Raw genomic sequence first — 25,136 nt, 5'->3', positions numbered from 1 at the left:
GCTTCCTTCAGCTAAAGGAGAGGAAAGCTGGGGAAAGAGAAAAGGAAGTTAATATCTTATTTGCTATTTTGTCAAAAGTCTACTGGGATTCTCCAGGATCTTCATTCAGAGAGCCATCCTTGACTCACAGTTCCACAAACAATCCATTAAAACACACGTAATGCACAGAGAATGACTTTCACCCCAGGCCATGGATTCTGAAATCAATAAATCCTTGTTTTAGTTTTTTCTTTCTGAAGTACATTGTCTTACCCAATAAACCAGAAAGCTCTGTTTAATCATGTGAATAGATTTTTTTTCCCCCCTGCTCATACAATACTGTGTTTTAAACTTGACAGATTGTTAGTGTTGCTTCCAAACTGTTCCTTTCTGCCATGTTTCTTTATCTGAACTGGAGGGTTTGGGGATTGATGACTCCCTTTCAGCTGCCAAGCCACATGCAGAATCTGACTTTTGGGAGACAGGAACTGTGCAAGGCAGCTGGTGATGGCTGGACAGTTTGGACAGAAGGTAATGTCACTTATGTTCCAAACACTCTCAGTCAGTGCTCAGATTTGTTACATTACAACTGCTCAATTGTACATTAAGAGGTCCAGCTACTAAAAATCTCTGCTGGATGTTGGTTACTCAGTATGACCCTGCTGCACAACTATTTAGCAGTTTGTAAGTGGTTTTCCAAAGCAGTGTTCTGAACTAATTTATATTACAGGCAGAACATTAGTCTGAGACCGAGTGATCTTGATTTTCCTCTCTATTGATATTTGTGGCTTTATTCTGGTACTGGCCCAGGAAAACACACCCAGGAGCACCTCTAGGGCACAGCCCATGGTGATTGTGTTACTGCCATTGCCACCACACCGTGCTGGGGCGGGATCAAATTGCTCAGCAGTCTGCAGAATTAATGCCCAAGTGAAAAGACAATCAAACTCGCTTTGTTTTCAGAGTCAGAGCAGCAAATTTTTCTTTGGCTAAGAAAACAATTCTCAACTTTATTGTATTCTTGTAGCAGATCGGAAGATAGGAAGAGCAGGTGGCCAGCTTAAAGCCTGACTGTGGAACACAACACAGATCAATTAATTCCTCTTGGAAGGGAATATTATGGGGAAAGAATTAAAATGATAATATTTATTTTTCTTAATGAACATAAAACTGGCAAACACTTTCCTGTCTGCCTCTAACAATGCAAGAATTCATTTACTTTCCTATTAGTTATGTCTGAAAAACCAAAAGGATAACTTGGCACTGGAAATCTCTCCAGCATTTTAACTTGGGAAGAGTGGGTATTCTTTCAGCTTAATGAGAGGGCAGTAGGAGACACAAGGCAGCACTGCAGCAATGCTGGTCCATCACATACATTCGTATTACATTTCACCCATTGTCCTGCTGGAGGCCCATTGTAAGTTAATTTGGCAGGTAAATTTACGATGGCAATTTGCCTTCCAGTTGTATAATTTATTCGCGTCAGAAATAATTTATTTCTTTATTATTTATTCTGCCTTAAACCAATCTTTCTTTCTTTTTTTTTTTCCTTACCTAGGGTACCACCTTAGCAAATAAAATCCATTGTTTGCACTGAGCCCTGTGTGAGTTCCCAGTGGTCAGCCAATAACCTCAAGGGGATAGTTCTGGTCCCATTACTGGCCACTTATTTGTATGGATGATGGAGTGCCCTGGTCCCATCTGTACATATATTACTTTCTTTTGTCTTAGAGGCACTGTTGGAAAGATTAATTAGGTCCATCTGCAGGCAAGGCTCAGCCTGAGGGGATTCAGGTAAACAAAATAAATGCCGAGGGGAAAAAGTGCTGAGGGGCATGTTTAGAAAATCAAACTGTTTTCCATAACATTAATGGGAAAATTACATACAGAAGGAGATTGAAAGAAAAGTAAAACTGCCGTTTAGTCTGGGTTGTTTCAGCATGACCTGATAAACATCCCCTATTGCTGCTGTGGCAGGATAAGGATCTATGGAGGGCTAAAGTCCATGGGCAACATTCTCAGCTAATATAAGTCAGCACAGCTTGGTGATCTTCACTTTATAACAGCAGAGATTTGAGTCATATCTGCCATAGTGATACTGTTTCTGTCCTTCATTTGAGTGATCCCAGACATGCAGTAAACCCATCCTAATTCACATTCTGCCTTTTTACTTTTTAACAGTGCTATATTCCTTATGGGTCTTACATCACAGCTCTGTTTTCCTTTCCTTTAAGCTTCTTTCCATATTTTCTTCCTTATCTTTTCCTTCCCTTTCCTTCAAACAGTTCAGCATGCAAATGAATCTAATAGCATTGAGCTGATACGATCAGAGCTCATAAAACAGAAACTCAGCTCTTACTGACTTTTATATAATTATTATATGCATAAGTAATTAGTGTAACTGGTGCATAAACCACGTGAAGTTTGTTGCCATTGAAGTTACATCTCCCTGTGTTGCCTTCCCAGCCTAAGTGGGGATTTGTATTCCACAATGCAATGGGATTACAATCCACGATGTTTTCATGAAGCACCAAATGGAAAAACAAAAAGACAGTTTTTCTCACTGAGCTTTGGCTGTCCTAAGCGACTGGAATAATAGAGCTGTTTTGCTTTTAAACTTTTGTTGGAGTGAAGTTAGCTTCCTTATGAGTTCGGAGTTCAACTCCTGCTGACTTTAAAATTAATTAGTAAATCCAGAGAAACACCAGGGCTTATTTTTGAGAAAGAGAGGGAAAACACAAATTATTTAAAAGAAAAGAGAAGAAGCATAGAGAAAGGACAGGAAAAAATGTAACTCAAAGAGTAAAGGGGGAATGCTTGTTGGTGATCTGTTCAACTACTGCACGAGAGGGAAAACATTGGCTCTGGAATGCTCGTGCCTGTCTCCCTCCTGTGCCAGCAGCAGTGGCCCCTCGGTCTCAGAGAGGGACAACTCCTTCTGGGGTTGAACTTTCAGGTCCAATTCTAAATAGCTGCTAAGTCTGCAGTGGGCAGTGCTGGAAGGAAGCTGCCTCCCTAGATAAATAAGGTGTGAACATGTACACGTGTCCAGAGAGAGCCAGTGAGCCAGCCCAGAGCCTAACTGGCTTTTTGGTTGAGCAGCTGCACTGTAGAGGTGGAACGGCACCTCACGGTCTTTAGATAAGATTATAATGTAAATAAAAGTGTAACTTGATTCCATGTATTTAGGATGAGTAGCTCAATGTGCTGCCATTGCAAAGCAGAGCCTTTTCTGACCAAAGGCACTTCTTCCTTCCAGCCTGATGCACATTCTAGATGAAGGGTGTTCTGAAGGCTCCCTCCTGGTCTTCATGAAATAGGTCAATGGCCACAGTCCAACCCCTAGGACCGAGGCCTACATCTTAGAAACACTCTCAGGTGGCATCTGCTGGAGTAGTTCTTGTTTGTATCAGTGGGGGAGCAAACGAAAGAACAGTCGAGGAACTTAAATGGTCCTTTAAAGAACAAATTGTCCCTCCTTAAAATCTTCTGGGCCAACGCATTTCCTCAGGTAGAGACAGGTGTTCCTGTGTGGTTTGTGCTGCTCAGACTCATTCTCATAGGGAGCTGAGGGCTTTGTCCTGTGGAGACTGAGCCATATCACTGGGATGCTCCAGGTATCCACATTCTGCAGGGTTCTGGAAGCAGGGCTGGACCATGGGAGCGTGTTTTCAGTTGTGCAGTTGGGAAGTTGAAACCGAGGTACTGAGCAGGGTTTTTCTTCAGTGTTTCATAGCAATACACAGGCTTGGTGTGGTTTTTTTGGGCCTGCAGCATTATGTTTGAAAGTCTTAAACCTCCCTGCAATAGGGAAATTATTTATGTGTCTGTCTTTTTTTTCCACAAATGTTTTTCTTTGAGCCAACTGGGATTTGTAAACAAGTATTTCAGATGGGGGACTAATTTATTGTCATTTACTTAAAAATGCTTCGTGCTCTGGTTTTTGTTTTTGGTTTCTGTTGTTGTTCTGTTTGGTTTCTTTTTAAAGAAATCCTGTTATTGGAAACAGATATTCCTAACTTAAATTTTCATTTCCTGGAAAAAAAAAACAACAGATTTTCCATCAAAATATTTCAGTTAAAGAACTATGCCAGGTCTCCAGGGTATCCTTCTGAAAAGGCAGAAATAAAACTCAGTAAAAAAAGAGTGACAATCAACAGACAAATATTTGGTTCTGCTCTGTGTTTCTTACTCGGGTAAAACTCTTACTGGGATAAAAAAATGAGGGCAAATTTCAGCATATAGGAACTGGAGAATCCTGCCCAACATAGTAACTCCCAGATCTATTCATTTTCCAGGAGCAAACACGTTTTATACACACCTCAGGTAACCTACGTGTTCATTTTACAGAGAGAGTCCAAAAAGTGAAGAAGGGTTGTGAATATACTGTGAAGGTGGCTCAGCAAAGGTTTTCCTATAATTAAAACACATCTGGCTCTGTTCTGATTGGGAAATCACGGACTTCTGGATGATTTGAGTATTTCCTTATGCACAACAGCAGCAGAAAAACTCCATATGCCTTAAATTCTGTTCCCCTTAATCATGTGGATAAATCAGCTGCAATAAGGAACTTTAATGTAGCATCTTTGACCTGAAACGAAGGGATTCAAAGCAAAGATGGTGGGAATGGTCCTGGAAAGCCTGAGAGGCACAGAGCAGCACTCATCTACAGCACACTGGTGTTCATTTAAGTCAGTGTGAAATAGCTTCATGTGTTTCCCCATAAAAGCTTGTGACCACCGTGGGCACTGCTCTTTCTGATGCCATAGGAACAACTTCCAGCTCCACACCTGTATCCACCTGCTGCCAAAAGCACCACAGAGCAGTGAGGGACCGTGTGGCTGGGGCTGGGGAATTTCTTGTCTCTCTCTTTGTCCTTCACCCTTCTCGAAGGGGCAGACTCGGCTTAGGGACAGTGACAGCTTCCTTACAACAATCCCCTACCCTGGGAAGGGCTGTGCTCCCTGGCACCCCTTTGGCTCAGTGGCTGTCCCCAGTGCTGGGGCAGGGGGTGCTCCTGGCACCCCTTTGGCTCGGTGGCTGTCCCCAGTGCTGGCCAGGCTGGCAGGTGAGCAGCCCGCCGGGATGTGTGAGTGTGGGGAGCTCGGGAGCTCGCTGTCATGGATTGCTGTGCTTCGGCCGTGCCGTGGTGGGATCAACCCGCTGAGAGCCTGGAGAGGCTGCACCTACTTGGATTGTCCGCTGCCTTCCCTGCCTGCCTCTGGGGCCTTTCCATCAAGTCCTCGGCGTCCCCCATTTGTGGGACAAGCGACAGCCGGGCTCTCCTGCTTGGGCAGCCCCAGGAGGCTCCCGGGGGGCTGCAAGGGAGGCAGGCAGGGAGTGATGGATGGAGAGGGCAGCAAGGATGGATGGATGGATGGATGGATGGATGGATGGATGGATGGATGGCCGTGTCTGGGAGGGGGCCGGCTGTCTGTCGGCGTGGTGCCGGCCCGGGGGAAGGGGTGGGGGTCGGGTGGGTGTGCCCCGCTCCCGCAGCCGCCGCCGCGGTCCGCCCCGCTCACAAGGTGCCTGAGCCGGAGAACGAGCAGCAGCGCCGCGTCCCCGCCGCCTCCGCAGCGCCCGCCCCGCCATGCCCAACTTCGCCGGCACTTGGAAGATGAGGAGCAGCGAGAATTTCGACGAGCTGCTGAAGGCGCTGGGTGAGGCTCGGGGAGCCGGGAGCGGGCTGTGCCCCGCGGGAGGGCGCGGGGGGCACCGCGGCCGCGCTCCGCTCTCTCCGGGCGGGCACTCGGCTCAGGGCACTCGGCCGGAGCGGGGGTGGCTCATCCCTGCCCGGGGAGGGGCGGCCGAGGCACGGCGTGTCCCCGCCTCACCTGCGGAGCTGCCCCGGGAGCCGCTGGCCCGGCGCTGTGCCCGGGCATCCCCCCGACACCCGCGGTCCGTGCGGAGCCGCCGCAGCCCCGCAGCTCCCGGCCCGCGGCACTGCCGGGGGGTCCGCGCCGAGCCCCGGCCCCGAGCCCCGCTCCCCGATCCGCCCGATGCGGGGCGAGGTCAGCCCGGGGCACGGCCGGAGGCGTCAAGCTCTGCTTTCCTCCTCGCTCTGCCCAGGTGTCAACGCCATGCTCAGGAAGGTGGCGGTGGCAGCCGCCTCCAAACCCCACGTGGAGATCCGCCAGGACGGCGACCAGTTCTACATCAAAACTTCCACCACTGTCCGCACCACCGAGATCAACTTCAAAATCGGGGAGAGCTTTGAGGAGGAGACGGTGGATGGACGAAAGTGCAGGGTAGGAGGAGAGCTGGGGTGTGTGTGAGGGGGGTGTTTTACCAAGTTCCTTTTAGATGGGACAAACACATCTGCTGCCGGTGTCCCCAGGCAGTGGCGTTGCTGCCCTCCATCCTGTTCTAGCCAGAAAGTCCTCTTCGGGGGTTTTTGGTGGTCACCACCACTCTTGTCCCTCTTGCGAGACAGAACTGAAATCTGAAGGCAACAGAACACGACAAAAAAGAGCACTCCCAAAAGCAGAGTTCAGATACCTGTTTGCCAGCTCCTTGGCTGGCACAGTTTTGTCCAGCTTTTTTTGCTTCCCTCTCCCCTGGAGACTTAGGCTGCAGGGAAAGCTCTCCCCAACCTATCCCTGACAGAAACATTGGAAACAGTGGAGCGAGAGAGACCTCAAGAGTCGGGATTTGGTGCACAAACCTGACATAACTTTTGTCCTAGATTGAATCAGAGTTCACAAGCAGGACCACAGACTGTTTGTAGTTTGGGGCTGAAATCCTCTTTCATGCCCTTGTAAGTGCATATCTCCAGTTTGCTGAGCAGAGGGTAAGGCAGACTTTCAGGTGGTGTTATACCAGCCACAGTTACACCATCTCCTTGAGCAGAAGTGAACAGAGGACACTCACTGGAGTGTTTTGGGCTTGATTCTGTGTGTGAGACCTTCGTAAGCACTTGTGTGGCCATGGAGGGAGATTTCAGTCAGCAGCAGCTGACACCAGGTTCTCGCTGGTGTAGGTACCTGGGGTCTGAGGTACTGGGGACATGGGCTGTGGTCATAGCTGTCTTTTGAAAAGAGTTAGTTGTGCTTTCCTTGGGCACTTTACTCTCACAGTCATAAAAGAAGTACATATAAAACTCTTATAAAAGAAGTACAAATAAAACTCTTATAAAAGAAGTACAAATAAAGAGCATCAGAATGTAGTCCCAGATGAGGATCCAGTTTTAAAAGTATCCAATGATGGTGAAATAATCTACTTTCCAAAATATGATCTCTCCTAATTCTCGGGCCAGCTTCTGAGACCATTAAAAATTCAGAACATGCTGTTTTCGGTGCAATTGCTGTGAACTTAAATTTATGAAAAAGGGAAGGAGATTCTGGGAGTCAGTGAACGTTTAAAACATCCACTTGATCTCTGGGATGAGTTCTTGTATATTTAACAGTTTGTTCAGGAAATGTTGCTGGCTTTGTTAATTTATCTTGTTCTGCAAAAGTAGTATTTTAGTGTCTTCATGCATAATGCAGATACAATAAAAGTGACCCGCTTTCTAGAGAAGGATTTATTGCTGCAGATGGAAAAACAATAATTATGGCTGTAAGCTATGAAAGTTGGAAAAACCTGAAAGAAATGTGTTTTGTGAAGTAGTAAATTTTTTCCATGTGTTGTGGAATTATTTATAGTCCACTCTCAGGAATAAGTTGTACTGCTGTGTGTATATAACCAAGATGGGGCCACGGAGCAAAGGCTGACAGAGAATAAAGTAATACTCCAGAATGTAATTTGCAATATCTGGCAAAACTGCTGACTGGTGATAGATTTTGATATACTTTATGGGGTGGAGGGTTTTGTTCTGCCAACTAACTTGATCCATTGTTCATACAGACAAAGAGGGAGAACATATGTAGTTGTACTGCAAGGCAAAGCTTCTACAACTGCCTCTTGAGAATGGCTTATAAAACCTATTGTTTTGAAAAATATTTATAAAGTAAGCAGCTAATCTTAAATCAAAGTAGAGGGGGTTTTCCCTTTGAATGTCTGGGAAGTGTTAACTTGAATTTAGGCATATATATGCACCCACACACGTGTATATAAATATATATGTATATAACCACAGACTAATGAATGTCTCCCCTGTGTAGTTATAAAGTGATTACTTGCACATTCATTACAGGGCATCCTCCTGCACAGCTGTTCCATTGCACTGTGCAATGATAGTTCAGTGCTAGAATGAAAAGCAAAAGACTTGCCTGTTTGTGAAAGTTAAACAAAATCCTATAGTTTTTGGGTTTTTTTTAATTTTCAGTGGTTTCATAGTCATCATTGCAATGCTTTGAAAAATGCCCAGGCCCACAACCTTAAAATGTAATGTCACAAACACCCGAACTCTTAACCAAGTTTCTTTAATTTGGTTGTGATTCATTCTAGTTTGTTTTATATACAGCTAACTTGGCACAGTGCCATATAGCAGGAAAGATTGTAGGTGACAAATACTGCATTATATATGACCACAGTGTGATATATAGGATTGTCTATGCTTTGACTCTAAGGGGACTCTAGTGATAAATAACATGTCAGATCAAATCACACATGTACAGAGATGCTTGGGAACACAGACACGACATTGCCGTGTTCCTAAATTACACTTTTCAGCAACAAGCGTTTTATGGAAACTGAGTGACTTCACCCTGCAAAGACACATTTACAATTACCTTGTTATTAATCTAGACCTCTTTCCAAGATGCCCCTTCACACCTTAACTTTGATGTCACCGCTTTCCTTTATCTATCTGTGTGTTGCTCCTTTAGTGAGCAATTATTCTCACTGCTGCTCATTGTTGTGTCTCTGTCTCCTGCTACTGGGGAATATAATTAATGTATTTCCTAATGGTTTTCTTGCCTGCAGAGTTTGGCCACTTGGGAGAATGAAAACAAGATCTATTGCAAACAAACTCTTATTGAGGGAGATGGCCCCAAAACATACTGGACTCGAGAATTAGCTAATGATGAGCTGATTTTGGTAAGAACCTTGAACCCACTCAATACATGCAACCATATTAACAGGGGTTTTTGTTACCACATAGTATGACTTATTATTTTTCCTTAATTAAGTCCATCTGGAATACTACCATTTTCATAATCTTCTACCCATACAATTAATAAATCACTCTTTTTCCTTTCTTTGTATTTTTTTTAAGAACAAAGGGAGGTATATGCATGTTCTGACTTGCATTTGATTATTATAACTTTTGCCATACTTTTACTGGTACAATAATCACAAGTGGGCCACTTCTACTCTGTAAATGCACCCTACCAAAGAATTTGCTTGGTTTATTGCAGATTTTCTCTGTTGAAAGTGAGATAAAGGCATTTGACCTCATTTCTGGAGAATCTTCTTTTTTAGGCATGTGCATAATATTTCGCTTCTTATCCACAGTCACGTGGCGTATAGAGGGGGAGATGTACATGTTGTTAGCATGCTCTAATCTCTCCTCTTTATGGAAAACATGTAATTTCCTTCCCCAATTCCCTGATTATCTCTGAATCAGGTTCAGAACTGCCTTCATGAGTTTCTCAGAAATACACAGGTTTGCACATTTGCTCTCAGCCCAAGTCCCCCCTCGTGTGTGACTCCCCTCTGGCAGAGGGTGCCGGGGGCGTTTGAGCAGCACCTCTGCTGCTGCCTCCTCATTTAGATTATCCCTGTTTCTGTCAGAGTTGAGTTCTCTGCACTGCACCTTTCCTCAGCAGTCACTCCACATCAGTTTAGCAGTCCCCAGCACTGAGGGAAGACGCTGCAGCACAGTTCAGCTCGAGTTCAGAATCATTTTCTTGCACGTGTTCTTACCGGTGCATTCCGGATAAATAGTTGATTAGACTGTTACGCCTCATCGGCCTGGACGTGGAAGACAAGGCTGCTGGAGTGGGGGTAAGGAAACATCAAAGCAGGGAGGTTTTATTCCAAACTATCACACTGACTAAATCTCTGCACTTTAGAAAACAAACAGCCTCCCCAGTGTTTCTCTAAAGCAGTTGGAGTTCTGTTTTTGAGATTGCATCTGAAACAAAAACAGGACCCAAACCTAACCAAGTATAAACTAAAAGCTTTTAAGCTGTTAATATTTTTCCAGACATCTTGGAACTGTTCACCCACCCCTTAGGAGGAGGTGTCTGCTGTTAGTGAAATCACACTGCTTTCTACTGAATGAATACTCCCATGCTGGAGCGTTTCTTTTGACTCAACCACTGGAATTCTTTATATTATCGCAACACTTCAGAAGGCAAAGCACTTTGATCTCTGCTTTGCATCTTTGTATGTAATGCAGTGCACGAAATATCTTCTCAACTAGAATTTTTCCAGCTTTCTAACAATACATTTCTGTAGCTGATTATTTAAGCAACAGGCTAATGAGGCAGCTGTTAAACGAAGTGAACTGCTCTGAGCAAAGCAGGAAAGGCAGTGAGAACACAACTGCCTCCTGCAATCAGCAACGGGAACTTACCCTGCTGGGGAACAGTAATGAAGTTATTCCAAGATTATAAAGCCATCTAACCGTTTTTTCTTGTTTAATACAATCTGTTGAACTTTTCTGAATTAATTCTTTTTTACCAGTTAGGATATAAATTAGAAAAACTTGCTTCCTCTTAAAATGTTTCCATTTATGGCATCTCACAACTTTTTCTAAGTTGGTTTACTGGTTCATTTCCTTGCCATTAAAATATAAACATTCCAATCTGTGTATGTGTAGATTCAACTTCCAGTCTTTACATATTGTGTATAAAAGAACCTAAATAATATGCCTAAAATTTTATATTGCAAATACTTCTTTTAACACCCCTGATCAAGCCACCTCTTGGAAGAACTTTCTGATTGTTGAGCTAAACCATTGGAAGACCTCGAGCTCCTCAATGTAAAGGAACCTTTCATTGAATCATTCTCTGAGTGCTTCTTTAACCCCCTCCAGTGTATCACTTTCCTCTCTAAACTGTGAAAACCAGAATGGCACAGACTGTTTTGGTAGCAATCTAGCACCTGAAGTAGTGATGACTTCATCTCACTACTCTTATGTAAAATTATTCTGATTCATGTGCAAAGACTTTGTTAACTCTTCTCTGGGAACTCATGATCCCAAGCAATTTTCCTGGTTTCTGATTCCCCAGAGTGATCCCCTTCCCCTCTCTGGCAAGCTGGGACCGTGTTCTTTGGTTGCAATGTATTATTTTACTGTGGCCATTATGAAAATATAGTGTTTGTTTCCAAGTGACCCAAATCATTCTCTCTTGTTTTTACTACTCAATATGATATGCAGTTCCATTCTCCTACCTCTTTTTTGGATCACAGTGGCCTCTTTTTCTTTTTATTCACTACTTTGACAATAACTGGTCCTCAGGAGAAGTATTTTCATGCCCTCATGACATTAGATGGGACTGAATGTACAGATCTTTGCAATACATGGGTTAACACGTTCCAAATCTCCTGACACCCTAAAGCTCAGCAGTGAGGTGTTTCTGGGAGTCAGGTGGTGAGTGTGAGGCCTCTGCTCCTCTGGAGAACCTGAGATGGCCAGAATTAACCCTTCCAAGAGGCAGCAAAGGGTTCTACAGCTTGGAGGGAGATGGAAGAGGGTAGGCTACATTTTCTTGTCTGTGGTCCCTAATTTTAAAACCCCAGAATATTCCCTCCAGACTTGGGCTTTAACAGCTAAACTGCCTGAAGGGGTTGGCTGAGGTGTGTTCCTCGGCTATGAAAGGGAACAAAGGGGGAATAGGAGCTCTTAGTGAGAAGACCCTTTTGATCTCTTGCCTCTCCGCCGTTTGGGTTTTTGGCTGTTTGGGTTTTTCGTCACTCCAGCAAACAAAGATTCAATTTAGATTATTTTGTCTTGCTTGGAAATCTTCCTTGGTTCTGAACCTGTAAACCTCCACTTACATCTTGCTTCTTCCAAACTAAGAGCACAGTGAGAGGGAGAGATCTTTTGTTGTCTTCTCCTTCCTTTCTTCTTCCATTCTCCCAACTTCATTAGGGATCTTTAGGACCTGAAGTTCACTTCTCATTCAGTTTTGCTGCCGATATCACTTCAAATATTTAACAATTCCCATCTTCACATTTCTCAAACCTCCCTGCTTATCTAAGAAATGTTTTCCTTTACTCTTTCTGATGGACTTCAATACGTCTCTGCCTCTGTTTTTCTATGCAGAGAAATCTTTCCAGAAGTCTTGAGACTCCTTCTTAGCTGTTACATACATTTGCAGAAGAAATCAAGAAAATTCCTACCCCTTTTGGAAGAAGTTGCAAGAAATAATCAAAACTGTGTTAGACAAATTGAAAAAAGGCTTGGGGTAGCAGGCAGGGGGTAAGGAATTAGTTTTACCCTCTTAATCCTGGCTGCATAAATGTTGGAGCTTTGCCACATCATTTTGATCTGATGTGCTGCATTGCTTAGGGGATCCATTTGATTATGACATTTTCCTAGTGGAAGGAGGTATTTTTCTCTCCAACACAACATGTTAAATAAAATGCATTTATTATCACATATAATAAAACAACCAAATCAGTGTTGAATTGCCATGACTACCACAGAGCTAAAATAGAAACCATACTACTGTAAAATTATCAATGTTTCTTGCATCCTGGCAGAAGAATTCCTTATGTTCTTCCTAGATATTCCCTGGAGCAATATGATGGCCTTCCATGCCCCATTGTGTCCTCTGGTGCACAGATGCTGGAAACACACTATTTATTTGGCAAAGGTTTTCTTTACCTTCAGGTACCAGTTGCCTTTAGTTGTCCTCAGCTCCTTGCAGCTTGGAGAATGGAATTGCTCTTATCAGGAGAGAAATAATAATTGGCTCATACAATGGCAGGTGTAGGTCTAAAGTCCTGTTAGAAAAAGACTCTTTTCAGTGGAGTAAGGGAAGAAGGATCAAGTTCTGCTTTATAAAAAAGGTGGTCTAAATGTCTCAGAACATTGCAACTACTTTTATCAGAGCAGTTTATTCTAATCTAACCTGATGCACTTGCTGGGACTTCAGTGCTGCAGTTTTAGAATTACTGAACAATATAGATAAAAAATGCATGAAATGTGCAAGCAAGGGAGGATGAAAAGGATATTTCCCCATCAAAGTCCACATTTATTTGTCTTGACACTATATTGTATTGTGCTTTAGGACTGTAATGCACACAGAGTCAGAACATCTGTATTTACAAGTCCAGATTCATAACCTATACTTGGATTAGCATTTAAGCAATCAAGATCAAAATATAACACAAAAATATATATTTCCTTTACTTGTTTGAAAATTATGACCCGGGATTAAGTGCCTTTTCTTCCCTTCATTATACTCTATAACATTTTTGCTGTCGCTGTGTGTTTTTGTCAGGGACATTAATGAGCTATCAATCACTTGTGTAAGTCAGAAGAACAAAAGGTCTGCTCTTTACAAAGTTAAAGGATGCTGCTTACAAATATTAGCTATTCAAATGAGACACATTTCTATTCAAACTTCAGCTGCACTGCTGCTTTCAGGGCTGCTCAAGCCTCCATAGATTTAAGTTTAACCTGGAACACACAAACATTTTAAAGTGGATGTGAAGAGGGGCTTTAAAAACAGCCTCTGACCACATTTTACACAGTTCACGTATCACACAGGGGTTCTCAGAATCAATTATGGCAAGGGTCAAAGATCAGAACATTAGGGGGGTTTCAAGCATGGTTTCTGTTCTGCATTCCCTCCCCAGAAAAACCAGGCCCTGGTTGATTAAAACTGGTGAGCTGCGGAGCCTTGATGAGCGAGTGAACATTTTCTAAATGATATTGTTGGCTTTTAAAATCCAACCTGGTGGGGGAGAAGGGTCAGTGCAGATTTGGAAACCTGCTTTGGAGCCTTGTATGGAACAGTGTTCCACTACCCCCGTGTTTAACTTTTCTATAGCTTTTGGAGAGTGATCCTAAATAAAATCAGTTGTCAAAAGGAGGGTCTGCTCCTCCTGAGCTCGGTGTGAGGAGCTGCTGCTGACCTCGTTAAAGCAGCCCCGATGGAAGTTCAGGAGCCTGTGATGATGCAGGCGTGTGTGTTGCACGGGCCTAATGCTTTAATTTACTCTTTGCCATGAGCAGATTTACAAGGGGGCTTAGGGAGCTACAGCCCCTGCTCTCCCCTGCAGCCTGGGCTGGGTCACACCCCCAACAAAGGAAGAAGCCACAGCCGTTTCCATCTGGGATGCACCCAATCCTGAATGCAGCCTCTTATAATATCACTGGCAGCTGAGATGTTCTCTGTTACTGGCTTTCAAGACTATTACTGGGAGGTACCATTGTCTCATGTTCTTCCCTCTGTCATTCATCTGCTGCACGAAGCTCTGAGGAATCTGTGTGATCCAGCAGTGCCCAAACACACACACTGACACTGAGGCCCCTCGGTGAATGGCCTGGCTGTGCGTGGGCCTGTCCACTGATGTCCTGAGGAGACTGAGGGCGAGCTCATAGGGTTGATATCCAAGTTTCAAAGGGCTCCAGATCCATAATGATCTTTCCCAAAACATTTTGGGGGTCAGGAGGAGAAAGGAAATATGCAATGTGCCTTTGTTGTGAAGATCTGTAGCTTTATTCTGGGCAACATGGAGGTCTGCACGTGGACAAACCCTTTACTGAGCATTCATTTAAATAATATCTTCTTTTCTCCATTATTTTGCTGACACACTCTGCCTTCCTTTTGTAAGTCTCTGCATTTTGGTCAGTTATGAGCAGATAAAGGGATTTTTGCATACAGTGGCAGAAGGGATCTTTCTCAGGTGATTGTTTCAATGACACTCTTCCTAATTATACTGTGTGTTCCCTTTATCACAAAGGCTCCTCAGCAAATGTTTATAAAGAAGGCCTTCAAAGAGCAGATTTACTCCTACCAAAATATATTACTGCCCTGTAATTCTCTTTTAATCTCTCATGATGTCAGTGGTCATCAGATTTTGAGTGAACTGAGAGAGGTCAATTTATTGGATTATCCCCCTGCACAGGGCTTTGTTTGCAGTGTGCTTTTGGACTCTTAGCTACAGATTATGACAAGCCAAGTGAAGAAAACAATTCTGCAATTTGCAGTCACTGCACATTTAAAATCCTATTTTAGATTTAGATAGAAGTCTTGCCTTGGAGCGTTTTGCAAGCTGATGAGAAGGTGGTGTTTGAAAATCCTACATCTTCTCATTAGATCTGAATTGCACTTTGGTAGCAGTGCTCTTTTTTTAATTGCTCTGATGTAACTTCATGACCAAATAGCCAGGATTGCTTGGTCTCCTTCTTTTTGTTAGGAAGTTCTGCTGCTTTAGGTCCTGGAAATCATTAAAGTCAGCTTGTTCTGCTAGGAACTATCACTTCTTTTGAATCTGGAATTAGAACCACAGACACTAAACTCTTTATCCTACCTCTGAATACAAGGATTTAAGTGTGAAGGACAGAGGAGTAACAGCCTTTTGATTTGGATCCTCCCCTGACCTTGGGCCCAGCTGTACATTCGATGTTTCTGTGAGTAACCACAAGAAAAGGAATGCAGCAAGTCTGAACACGTTCCTCTTTTCTTTCTTTAGTATCACTGGGTGGAGTTCATCAACAGTGATAATAAATTACAATAAGATAGGGAAACACCTTTTATGTATGTCCACATTTAAACCATGTGCATAACTGTGACAATAAGGCCCTTTATTTATGTGCTTCAATTAGGTTATTAATCATCTGAATGGGTGTAAGGTATAAAATCTAAGTGCCAAAAAATGCAACTTATTCCCGAAACAGGTCAGAGGCCACATAACCTAAGCTGGGTCTTCAGGGAAATGATAGCTGATGTTCTAAGAAGTGCCCAGTGGCTCCATGGTACTCCAGAGTCACTGTAATTGGGCTTTGCATGATTTTTATCTCTTTACAATCTAGATTTCGAGATATGATTGTGTTAAATTTTAGTGATTTTCCAAACGGTGAGACCGGTGTGTTGCAGAGAACGACAACCCTTGTGTGTAACAACTGATTCACTATGGATTTGGGTTTCCTGGCTATGTCCATGTTTCCAAAGTCCAGAAGTCCATCTGGAGCTGGATGTTGGAAGTACAAAATGAAGGGCCAATGTACCATGTCACGGGCGTGCCAAGCTGTGACTGAGAGCACAGCAGCCCTTCTGCATGTGCCCCTGCTCACCCACACTGAGCTTTCCCAGACAGTTACTGTTTCTTTTTTCTTCCTCCTCAAATTTTCGTCTTTATTTCCACACTCCCTCCTTGCAAGTGAGTCTTGCAAGGAGGCTGCCAGTCAGACTCGGCTGATGTCTCAGGAGCAAGCTCTGCCCTGCTCCCAGTCTCAGAACTGGACACTGGAATTTCAGACCCTCGGAGCTCCAGTGACTCCCTTGCAGTATGGAGCACATCTACCTCAACCTGCTCCTCCCTGCAGTGTTCCCTCTCCATCCAGCTGCTGGCCTGTTCTGAGAATAACTGCTGCTGCACAGGTTTAGGGGAAGGAGTTTCTCTCTTAACTCCCCTGAAAGAACAGACTTGAATTGTCTGGGGAGGCACAAGAGTTTTGGCTGCTGCAGCCTTTCTCATTAGCACTGGCTGCTGTGGCACCCCCTCACATCACAAGATGTGGCTGCAGAGCTGTGCAGCTCCAACTGTCAGGCTGGGGCCCTGCCAGCTCGAGGGGAACACTGCACAGGGGCTGTTTTACCACTGTTCAGGACTTGTGTTGAGGGAGCAGCAGGGGACCCAAACTTCACTGTGCTTAGCAGTGCCTGACTGTACCACAGAAAAACAGCCACTGTCACAGGGACCTTACAGTCACCAAAGACAAAATCAAGGCTTGGATGGTCTTAGCTCTGACTTTCTTTCTCTGGAAAGCTCCTGCTGCAGTAATTTTGCCTCTGTGTATAATTTGGAAATGTTAAAGGAAGCCATAGTAAGGGTATTTGCAGCTGGTGCTGGGGACAATAGAGAACTATCCACATCCTTTAGTGTTCATTTCCAGACATTTTCATGTATAAGCTAAAAATGTATATAAACATTTATATGATATTGATGTGCATAAAACCAAAGCCTATATCCCCAAAATAATAACAGAGTTGTCTCCTCAATAATGTGAACAAAACATAAGCCAGAGTCAGTTTTAAAGCCAAGTCCTTTCAAAGAAGAGTTGGCCAAAACAGGTGTAGAAAGCATTAAAACAAATAGTGCAGCTGAATTTTCATAACACACTGGGGTAGGTCTTAATTTATAGTTTTCAGTGAGCCCTTGGCAGTTACTGCAGCCAAACATCCACCTCACAGCTTGTTAGTGCCGAGCTCAGAACTGTCTGTTGGTGCAGCTGAACGTGAAGTTTTTTGCAGTCACTATTTCCTCGCTCTTGCACCCATTATTTCCTTCACGTTTAATTGCTTGGATTTTAGCCTGCCAGACCTGCAATTCCAGACAGACACTTTGGGATTCAGGTGGCTTTCTCAGACAGCTGCCACGATCACTGTCCTGCCTGCATATCCTCATAATCTGTGTGGCCCTACAGATCCTCCTCATCCCTAACAAACCCCCCAGTCAAGGTCACAGCGCTTTGAGAGAAGGTTGTGACTGACACTGAGGGTTTGGTGTCCTAGGATGGGGTGTCAGCAGCCTGGAGCAGCATTATGTTTACAGGTCATAGGTGTACATTCTCCTGCTCTCCATCATCCCTCCCCTCACTTCATTTGAACTGCCCGGATTTGTATCTGGGAATATCAAAGGATACCTTCGGAGCTCGCCGTCTGAATTCCACCCTCAGCAGTTCTAGTTCAAAGTGCTGCGACTGTTTCTAAATATAACAACAGCACATTCCAAATTCTCTTTCTTTTCTCATGTTTATTTATAAATGCGTGCCAAGAAACTATAGAAAAAGGGAATTTATGCATCATTTATCATTCTGACAAAATTCATCGCGCCTCGGAAAAAGGGTCACTTAGATTGCATTCCTCTTCCAAAATGACTTCTTTCTTTACTCCCATCTGTCAAAAGACATAAGAAAATGTATTTCTGCTGTAGAACTAGCTACTATAGTAAAAATAACATTTCAAAATGGTGTTAAATGTTTGCTGGTTCCATCTCTTCTGATTGATTTCTATTTCTTTTCCAGACCTTTGGTGCTGATGATGTTGTGTGCACGAGAATTTATGTAAGAGAGTAAAAACATCAATTTGCTTGTCATCTGGGATGAAGTGGAGAGCTGTGAAATCCCCCAGTGTAACGAGTATCTGTGTGTGCTGTTCCCAATGCGGTGTTGTATGTGACCACGTGTGTTCTATCTGAACCCAGAGCCTCTGTTAAGTGTATTTTGCTTTCATTTTTCAGTGCAGACACTGTTCCTTCCCACTTTTATGCCATTGTTTTCCGTGTCTGCTTTGTATTTTGTAGTTGTCACTTGCTATGGTTTCCTCAGTTATTAAACTTATTGGGCATAACTCACAGATGTTTTGGGGTGTTTTTAATTGAAAACCCAGCAGTGCTTTGGATAGGACTGAAACACTTCCTCCCCTCTGCTGAAGTGAGTGTGGAGTTTCCCTGCTGTTGGCAGGTACAGGAAACACTTCCCAGGGCAACACCAAGGGATGGAGAAAAGGAGTGGCAGGGCCTTTGGCAGAGCTGCAGGCTGCTCTCTCAAACCCAGAGCTCTGCTGCTTTCCTTCTTTCTGTCTTCTCTCCTTGGGAGGGTTGCTGAGGAACAACTCCTCCTGTATCCTGTGATTCAGCTGAACCAGACAAGACAAGGCGAGATCTTTACCCTCTTCCCTGCTGTGTCTCTTGAGGAATGCCCAGACTTTCCCTGTTGAGACATGCACCATCCAAGAACAAACCCCAGCTGCATCTACAGGACAAATAACAGTGTGATCATGACTAATACTTATTGTCAGCACACCCAAGCACCTCAGGCCTGATCAGAGAACCAGAAGAATCTGACACAAAAAAAATAAAGCTGAGGAAAGCTGCTTTTGTCCTGCCTTCTCACCTGGGACAGAGAGAATTTCCCATGGCTTCACTCCCCCTCTGTGCTACAACTTCTCACTCCTGGTGATTCAACATTTCACTCTTTGAGCAACTAAGTATTTCACAAACCAGGGCCAGAGTTCAAGAATAAAAGAAACACCAAATTTAATGTATTTATTCTGGCTCAGAGTCCTGGCTGCAGCACTATCAAGTATTAGTTTCAAGCTGAACAGACATTCCACTAATAAACCAGAAACTCTTTGTTCTTCAGCCTTGGAAGTACCTGGAGTTTGAGACTTAGGAGCACTGCTTATTTCAGTGCAATATCCAACCTGATCTGACCAGCTTTCTGCTTTGCAAGAATGATTTATCTGCTTCGTGTCACACAATCACACAAGGTTTTTAAGAGGTTCAGTGTTAGCAGAGTATGTGCCCTGTTCACTGGATTGTGCTCGATATTCAGAACGGGAAAACAGGCCCAAATCTTGATCATGTTGGGACATCCCTGGCAAGCAAATTACTGTGTCTCTTCCTCACTCTCATAGCAGTGCAGAGGGATCCCCTTGGATAGGACTGTGCAGGAATCAGCCAGCTGAGCTGTTCTATATATTCAGGGTGAGCTACAGAAGCACAAGAGGAGACAAACACGCAATGTTTTCGGTCTCCTCTGCTCTGACAGGTCGTGCTTGCTTTCCCTGCCACTGGCACTCAGGATACCATACTGCAGCTGGAAAGAGGGTTCTTTTCTTCCACACTCTATTGTTAAGCCAAATCCTGTGTCCAGGACCTTGGTTCCATTGGTACCAATTAACACAGTGCATATTAGCTCACGTTGAGACGAGAGCTGAAACTGGTTCATTGTGGTTTGGATGCAGCTGAAGCGGCCCCCCAGTAAGAATGAAACCATGAAGGGGGATGACAATGATCTATCTTTATTTTCTATCTTCTTTTAAGATCCAAATTAAAATAGCTGAGTGTTTTGTTCCAGACAAATTCCACCTCAGGAGTATGTGGGCCTACTTGTGCAATCAGCCGTGCCAAAGGGACCCCGGTGAAAAGTGCCAGGCTTTGAGCTGGCTCAGAGCTTCTCAGGGATGCAGACAAGACTGTCTTGCCACATCAAGGCTGAGCAGTAAATAGCACTGTGTTGCAGGACGTGTTGGCACACGTCGTATCCCAGAGCACCAGGAGCCCACCAACACCACAGAGGGCTTTGCCTCCACCTCCAAGAGGGTGGGTGGTGGGTGTGGGGACTGGTACAAGCTGATGAGGCAAGGAATAGAGGCAAAGGCAGTAAGCAGCAGGGCTGGTTTGCCATTCCAGGAAAACATGGCACTCCTGGCAATCACCTTTTCTACCTGTGCCTGGAACAGCCCCGGTGCACCGTTTGTGAGGGTTCAGCAGGGCACTGGTGTGAACTCACACTGTCTGAAGTGTTTGCATTATCTTCAGTGTTGTGGCAGCTTGGGGCACTGCAATACAAGAAAGATATGAAGGCATTAGAGAGTGTCCAAAGGAGGCAACAAACATGGGGAAGGGCCTTGATTTGAAGCCGTGTGAGGACACTGAGGGCACTTGGTGTGTTCAGCTGGAGAAGAGGAGACTGAGGGGAGACCTCAGTGCAGTTCCAGCTTCCTGGGGAGGGGCAGAGGAGAGACAGGGACTGAGCTCTGCTCCTTGGGGAGCAGGGACAGGACCCAGGGAACAGTTGGAGCTGTGTCAGGACTGGGTTGGGTTGGATTTTGGAAAAAGGTTCTTCCCCCAGAGGCTGGTTGGGCACTGCCCAGGCTCCCCAGGGCAGTGGGCACAGCACCAAGGCTGCCAGAGCCCTAGGAGGGTTTGGATGATCCTCTGGGGCACAGGGTGTGGCTCTTGGGGCTGGGCCTGTGCAGGGCTGAGGGTTGGACTTGATGATCCTTGCGGGTCCCTTCCAGCTCAGCATATTTTGGGATTCTGTGATTTAATGGAAGCAGTGATTTCTGTGCTTCATTTCTAGGAAGGCTCATGCTAAGCTGTTGTTCTGCTCAAGCAAATATCCTTCAGAAAACTTTCCCATCAACTGGAAAATACCAAGTCCGGTTTCCATCCAGTTGGCAGCTTCTATCCAAGTAGTAAAGCATGAGCTGTGTGTAACTAGCTTGTAGAGGTTATGATTAAAAACAGGCTCTTGAGATATGAGCTACCCTGAATATCTGGGAGCTTTCTTCTTCTGTCCCTGAAGCTGTTCCCCTAAGCTTCATTTGCAGTCTGGCATGACAGAAGTTCCTTTCTTTAATAATTTCAGTGTGGAAGATTCACCATTTGATTGACTTTTGTGGAGTTACATTAAAGTTACTGGTGCTTGGCTAAATTCATATGAACAGAGACTAGAATTGGTCCAGGGTGTTAGTTTTATGGCTCATTGTTGAAACAGCGCAAAGGCCAAATTGCATTTTGTGAGTCCTCTTGGGTTTAAAAGCTCTTCAAATCAAGGCACACAAGGATTTGGAGTGAATTTACTGGCCAAAAACTTTGCAGTTGTCTCCTGCTTTTCTTTTCTTTGCTAAGATTAAGATCCTTTGGGAATAGGGGAGTCGAATGATGCCAGGGTGACCAACAGAGAGACAGTTTTATCCACTTTTTGTGTAAAAAATCATGAATTCACTCCTCCCCAGATGAGGTGATGGAAGCAGAGTAGAGTTACTGTAGCTCACATCCACAAAAATTTGGCCTCGTGATGTCTGAGTGTTAAATGGTTGCGTGGCAGAACAGGGTCCTGAGAGCTCCAGGCACACAGGAGGGAGGGACTTCCCCAGGCAAAGGGGCCAGGACAGAGGAGGACCTGAGGGTTCCATGAATGCTTTGTTCATTACTTGACAGCGTGTGGATGTCTGAACAGGGCCCCAGGGGTTGTATGGGTATTGTCTTCCAGATTCTAATCAAAGACACGCTGTCTGCAGCACTGTCACTCAGCCAGGGGCAGGACTGGCTCAGAGGTGTGCCAGGGAGCAGCAGAACTGCCCCTCCTGCTGCTCTTCCAGCACTGTCCCTTGGGCTGGAAGCTCCCAGTGGCTCCAAGCACTGGCTGGTGACATGGATTGACCTCTCTGTGCTGTCCTGCACATCCCTGTGCCCCAGCAGCTCCCAGGCCAAGGCACCTTCGGCTTTGTTGCCAAGAACTTTCTGATCATAGAGGTGGCTGCATCAGGGACTCTTCCCTGTGAGTTTATTACACACTGGTTGTGTTTGAGAGCATTTCTCCACACAAGGGCAGCAGAATGCAGTGAGCTAAGAAGGTGAGGTCTTCCTCCTTGAAGCCTGAAGGCTTTGTTGGGCCTGAACAGTCCTGCTGGTCCAATGGACACAGTACAAGTGAGTGTTCAGACACCTAAACATGGGTATCTCCAGCTGTTTTAGATGTCCTGTGCACCCAAGAGATCTGCACAGAGCTGGCCTGCAGGAGAGCTGTGCCTCTTTTTGGAGAGGCAGCAGCAGAGCAGGGACAAAGCCTGAGGGCATCACAACTGAGGTGGCTGTGATTGGGCAACTGACTCCCAATTCCTGTGCCTGCAGGTTTGGGGTTGTGCACTGCAGGGACCACACTGATAACTCACTGCTCCAGGAGACAAAGAAAGGGTTATACAGATATCTGCAGCTACTTGGCACACGTGCAGCATTTCACAACAGCAAAACTTCCCCACATGAGTGGAACACTCGGATACAGAGGCCATATTCTCTGCCCTAGGGCAAGAAGAGTTCATTTTAGGATTTTCCTTTGATTTTCATTTTCATACTTCGCTCTTAAGCTGCTTTCATAAAACATTAATTGTTTTTCTTCAGGAAAAATAAACATCCTAACCAGTAAACAGGTCAGGCAGTGAAGTTAGATTCAAAATAATCCACTGTGGGAAACTCAAAATATGAAAAAAAAACCCCTCAGCTAGAAATGTGATATTACATTGACCAGTTCAGTTCACACAGATCTGTCCCACCAGCCCCTTTTGTGTGGCTCAGAGCTGTCCCACTGATGCTGAATGCTCCAGAGAGCTACTGCTGCTTTACCTCAAGTGATCACTTCTTGCACTCTGAGTGCAAAGAGAACTATTTCTGACAGGAAGCTCCAAATCCCACATGGCTGCAGAGTGCAGAGCCTTTGAATCCTGTTAAAATACGTGCTGTCTGAACACTGCCATGTCAGGAGTGGGCCAGCCTGGTGCTCTGCTGACATGAAGTATGGTGACCACACAGTGCTTCTGCCACAGTCTCAAAGCAAAGAGGAGCGTGGCAGCTGATCCCTTCTACAAGCTTGAGCACAATTTGCTGTTGGAATTTGGTGGATGGTCGCACGCTGCAACCAGAGAGGGACGTGGTGAGGCTTGAAATGGTTTCTGCAGCAGACAATACCACAGTCTTCTCCTAGACACTGCTCTCTCCTCACACACCACTGCTGAGAGAGGCAGTTTGGGTGCTCAAGCAGAATGGATGTGACAGTGTGAGTGGCTGCCTGAAGTGCAGGTCTCTGAGAAGCCCTGCAGATGTGTATCTCAGGGTTAATCTTCACAAGATGTTCATGTGGAGCCAGGGGACTGATTTTATCACAAGCCTGATGAGTTCACAGAAAGTTTTCAAAGGGCTGAACCTTTGGTGTCTGAGCTGCTGCTGCCGGGAGATAAAGGTGCAACTGGAAATGCAGTGATCCTACAGAGATTGCAGATAGGAATAGAGAGAGTGGGTCAGTGCAAAGGTCCTCTGGGCCTCTCTCCCCCAGAATCCAGTCCCTAAGAGTCCTCCCTGAGACCCCTGTGAGCCTGCACATCCCTTTAGCAGGCTGACAGACATCCAGCCAGTCTGCCTCCAGACCAGGCCTTGGGAACACCTCTGTGTGCTTGTGTCCCAGTCCCTCCCATTTCCTCACCTTTGTGTTACACACACACAAAAAAGGCAGGAATTTTTTACCCCCATCAAAGAGACCGAGGGATTGGTCACCTTTTTAAATGCATTGAGAATTTTTGGCACCTCAGGCTGGGCTGAGACAGACAGCATCACTGAGGTACACAAAAGCTTTGAGAATCAAGGACTTAGGGATTCTGTACATTGTGAGAAAAACAAAAAGTCTGCTTTGCTTTTGTGTTTAGTTTCTGTTCTGCCCTGTGACATAAACCCACAAAATACACCTAGAAGATATCTTAGTATCTCTGGAGAAAGATCAGTGACTACAAAAAATCTTGATGGAAAGCAGTGCTATCAAAGTTACTCAGATCTTTTGAGCACTAATATATATAGTCCCTGTCAATGCTGAGATTCTGATGCTATTAAGGGGTTGCTGATTGCTGAAGCTGTTTCTTTCCATTTCTCTTGCTGCAGTTGGGAGATTATTAAAATGTTCCATATGTGGAAGTTTATGTAGAATTGACACTGTGCCATAATGATGCGTGGTGAGTCTGGAACATCTAAATATTGATATTAATTTGCATGATCCCCTCTAGGATGTGCCAGGACATCAGCAATGACTGCAGTGAGAAAGTCTGTCTCTGAAGGAAGCACCTAATAACTCTTTCTGCAGGAGTTTTTAGCACTGAGCTTATGCAGTCTGTGGCAAGGCTAGAGACTGAGAACATATTGCAGTTATTACAGGGCTTGAAGTCCAAGTTCCTTTTAAGACACGTCACCAGCAATGTGTTTTAATCAGAAGTATTTTAGTGAAGTAAATTGGAATCATCTGGTCCTGACCAGCATCATGTTCTCTCAAGTGTGATTTATCCTGTAATTCCTTTAATCAATTTGGTATCAATACTCTGGGATGAACAGGAAGAGCAAACGGGAAGGATCTGTAGTGCTTCCATTAGCACAGGTTGGACAGAAACGTTGCTGTTGTTGATTTTGCTGCAGCAACAAAGAGAATCCTCAAAACAGGTCCCAGGGCAGCTGTGGGAATGGTCAGGATGCTGTAAAAGGTCCATTTTCAGGGACAGAGCTTTCTTCCCTGCTTTGTTTAAGTAAAAAGAGAATGAATTAATTCACTGATTTATCGCCGATGTTTCATCCTGCTGAAAAAATATCCAAGAATATACTCCAGGACTTGGGATGGGGGACATCTTGCAGTGTTTCTCCTAACCCCATAGCCAGGGTCCCAGGGAGGAGGGACACAAAGCCACATTTTCAGGAAAGGGAAGTGGGAGGCAGGGAAGGTGCAGTGTGTGTTTGTGTGTGTGTGAAACAGCCCCTGGTTTTCA

At 44.8% G+C, this 25,136-nt stretch overlaps 1 protein-coding gene across 1 annotated transcript; it reads left to right on the top strand.

The window, feature by feature from the left end:
* Positions 1 to 5,507: 5,507 nt before the first annotated feature.
* Positions 5,508 to 18,405, top strand: CRABP1 (cellular retinoic acid binding protein 1). Its single transcript, XM_027698062.1, has 4 exons — positions 5,508 to 5,642; positions 6,052 to 6,230; positions 8,848 to 8,961; positions 18,077 to 18,405. The coding sequence occupies exons 1-4, from the start codon at positions 5,573 to 5,575 to the stop codon at positions 18,125 to 18,127; spliced, it is 414 nt and encodes a 137-aa protein (XP_027553863.1). The 5' UTR covers positions 5,508 to 5,572; the 3' UTR covers positions 18,128 to 18,405.
* The last annotated feature ends 6,731 nt before the right edge of the window (positions 18,406 to 25,136 follow it).

Source organism: Neopelma chrysocephalum, unplaced genomic scaffold, assembly GCF_003984885.1.
Source record: "Neopelma chrysocephalum unplaced genomic scaffold, ASM398488v2 Primary Assembly neopelma1_124, whole genome shotgun sequence".
NCBI lineage: Eukaryota > Metazoa > Chordata > Aves > Passeriformes > Pipridae > Neopelma > Neopelma chrysocephalum.
The sequence above is the reverse complement of the archived record's forward strand: the minus strand, read 5'-3'. Positions and strand labels throughout refer to the sequence as shown.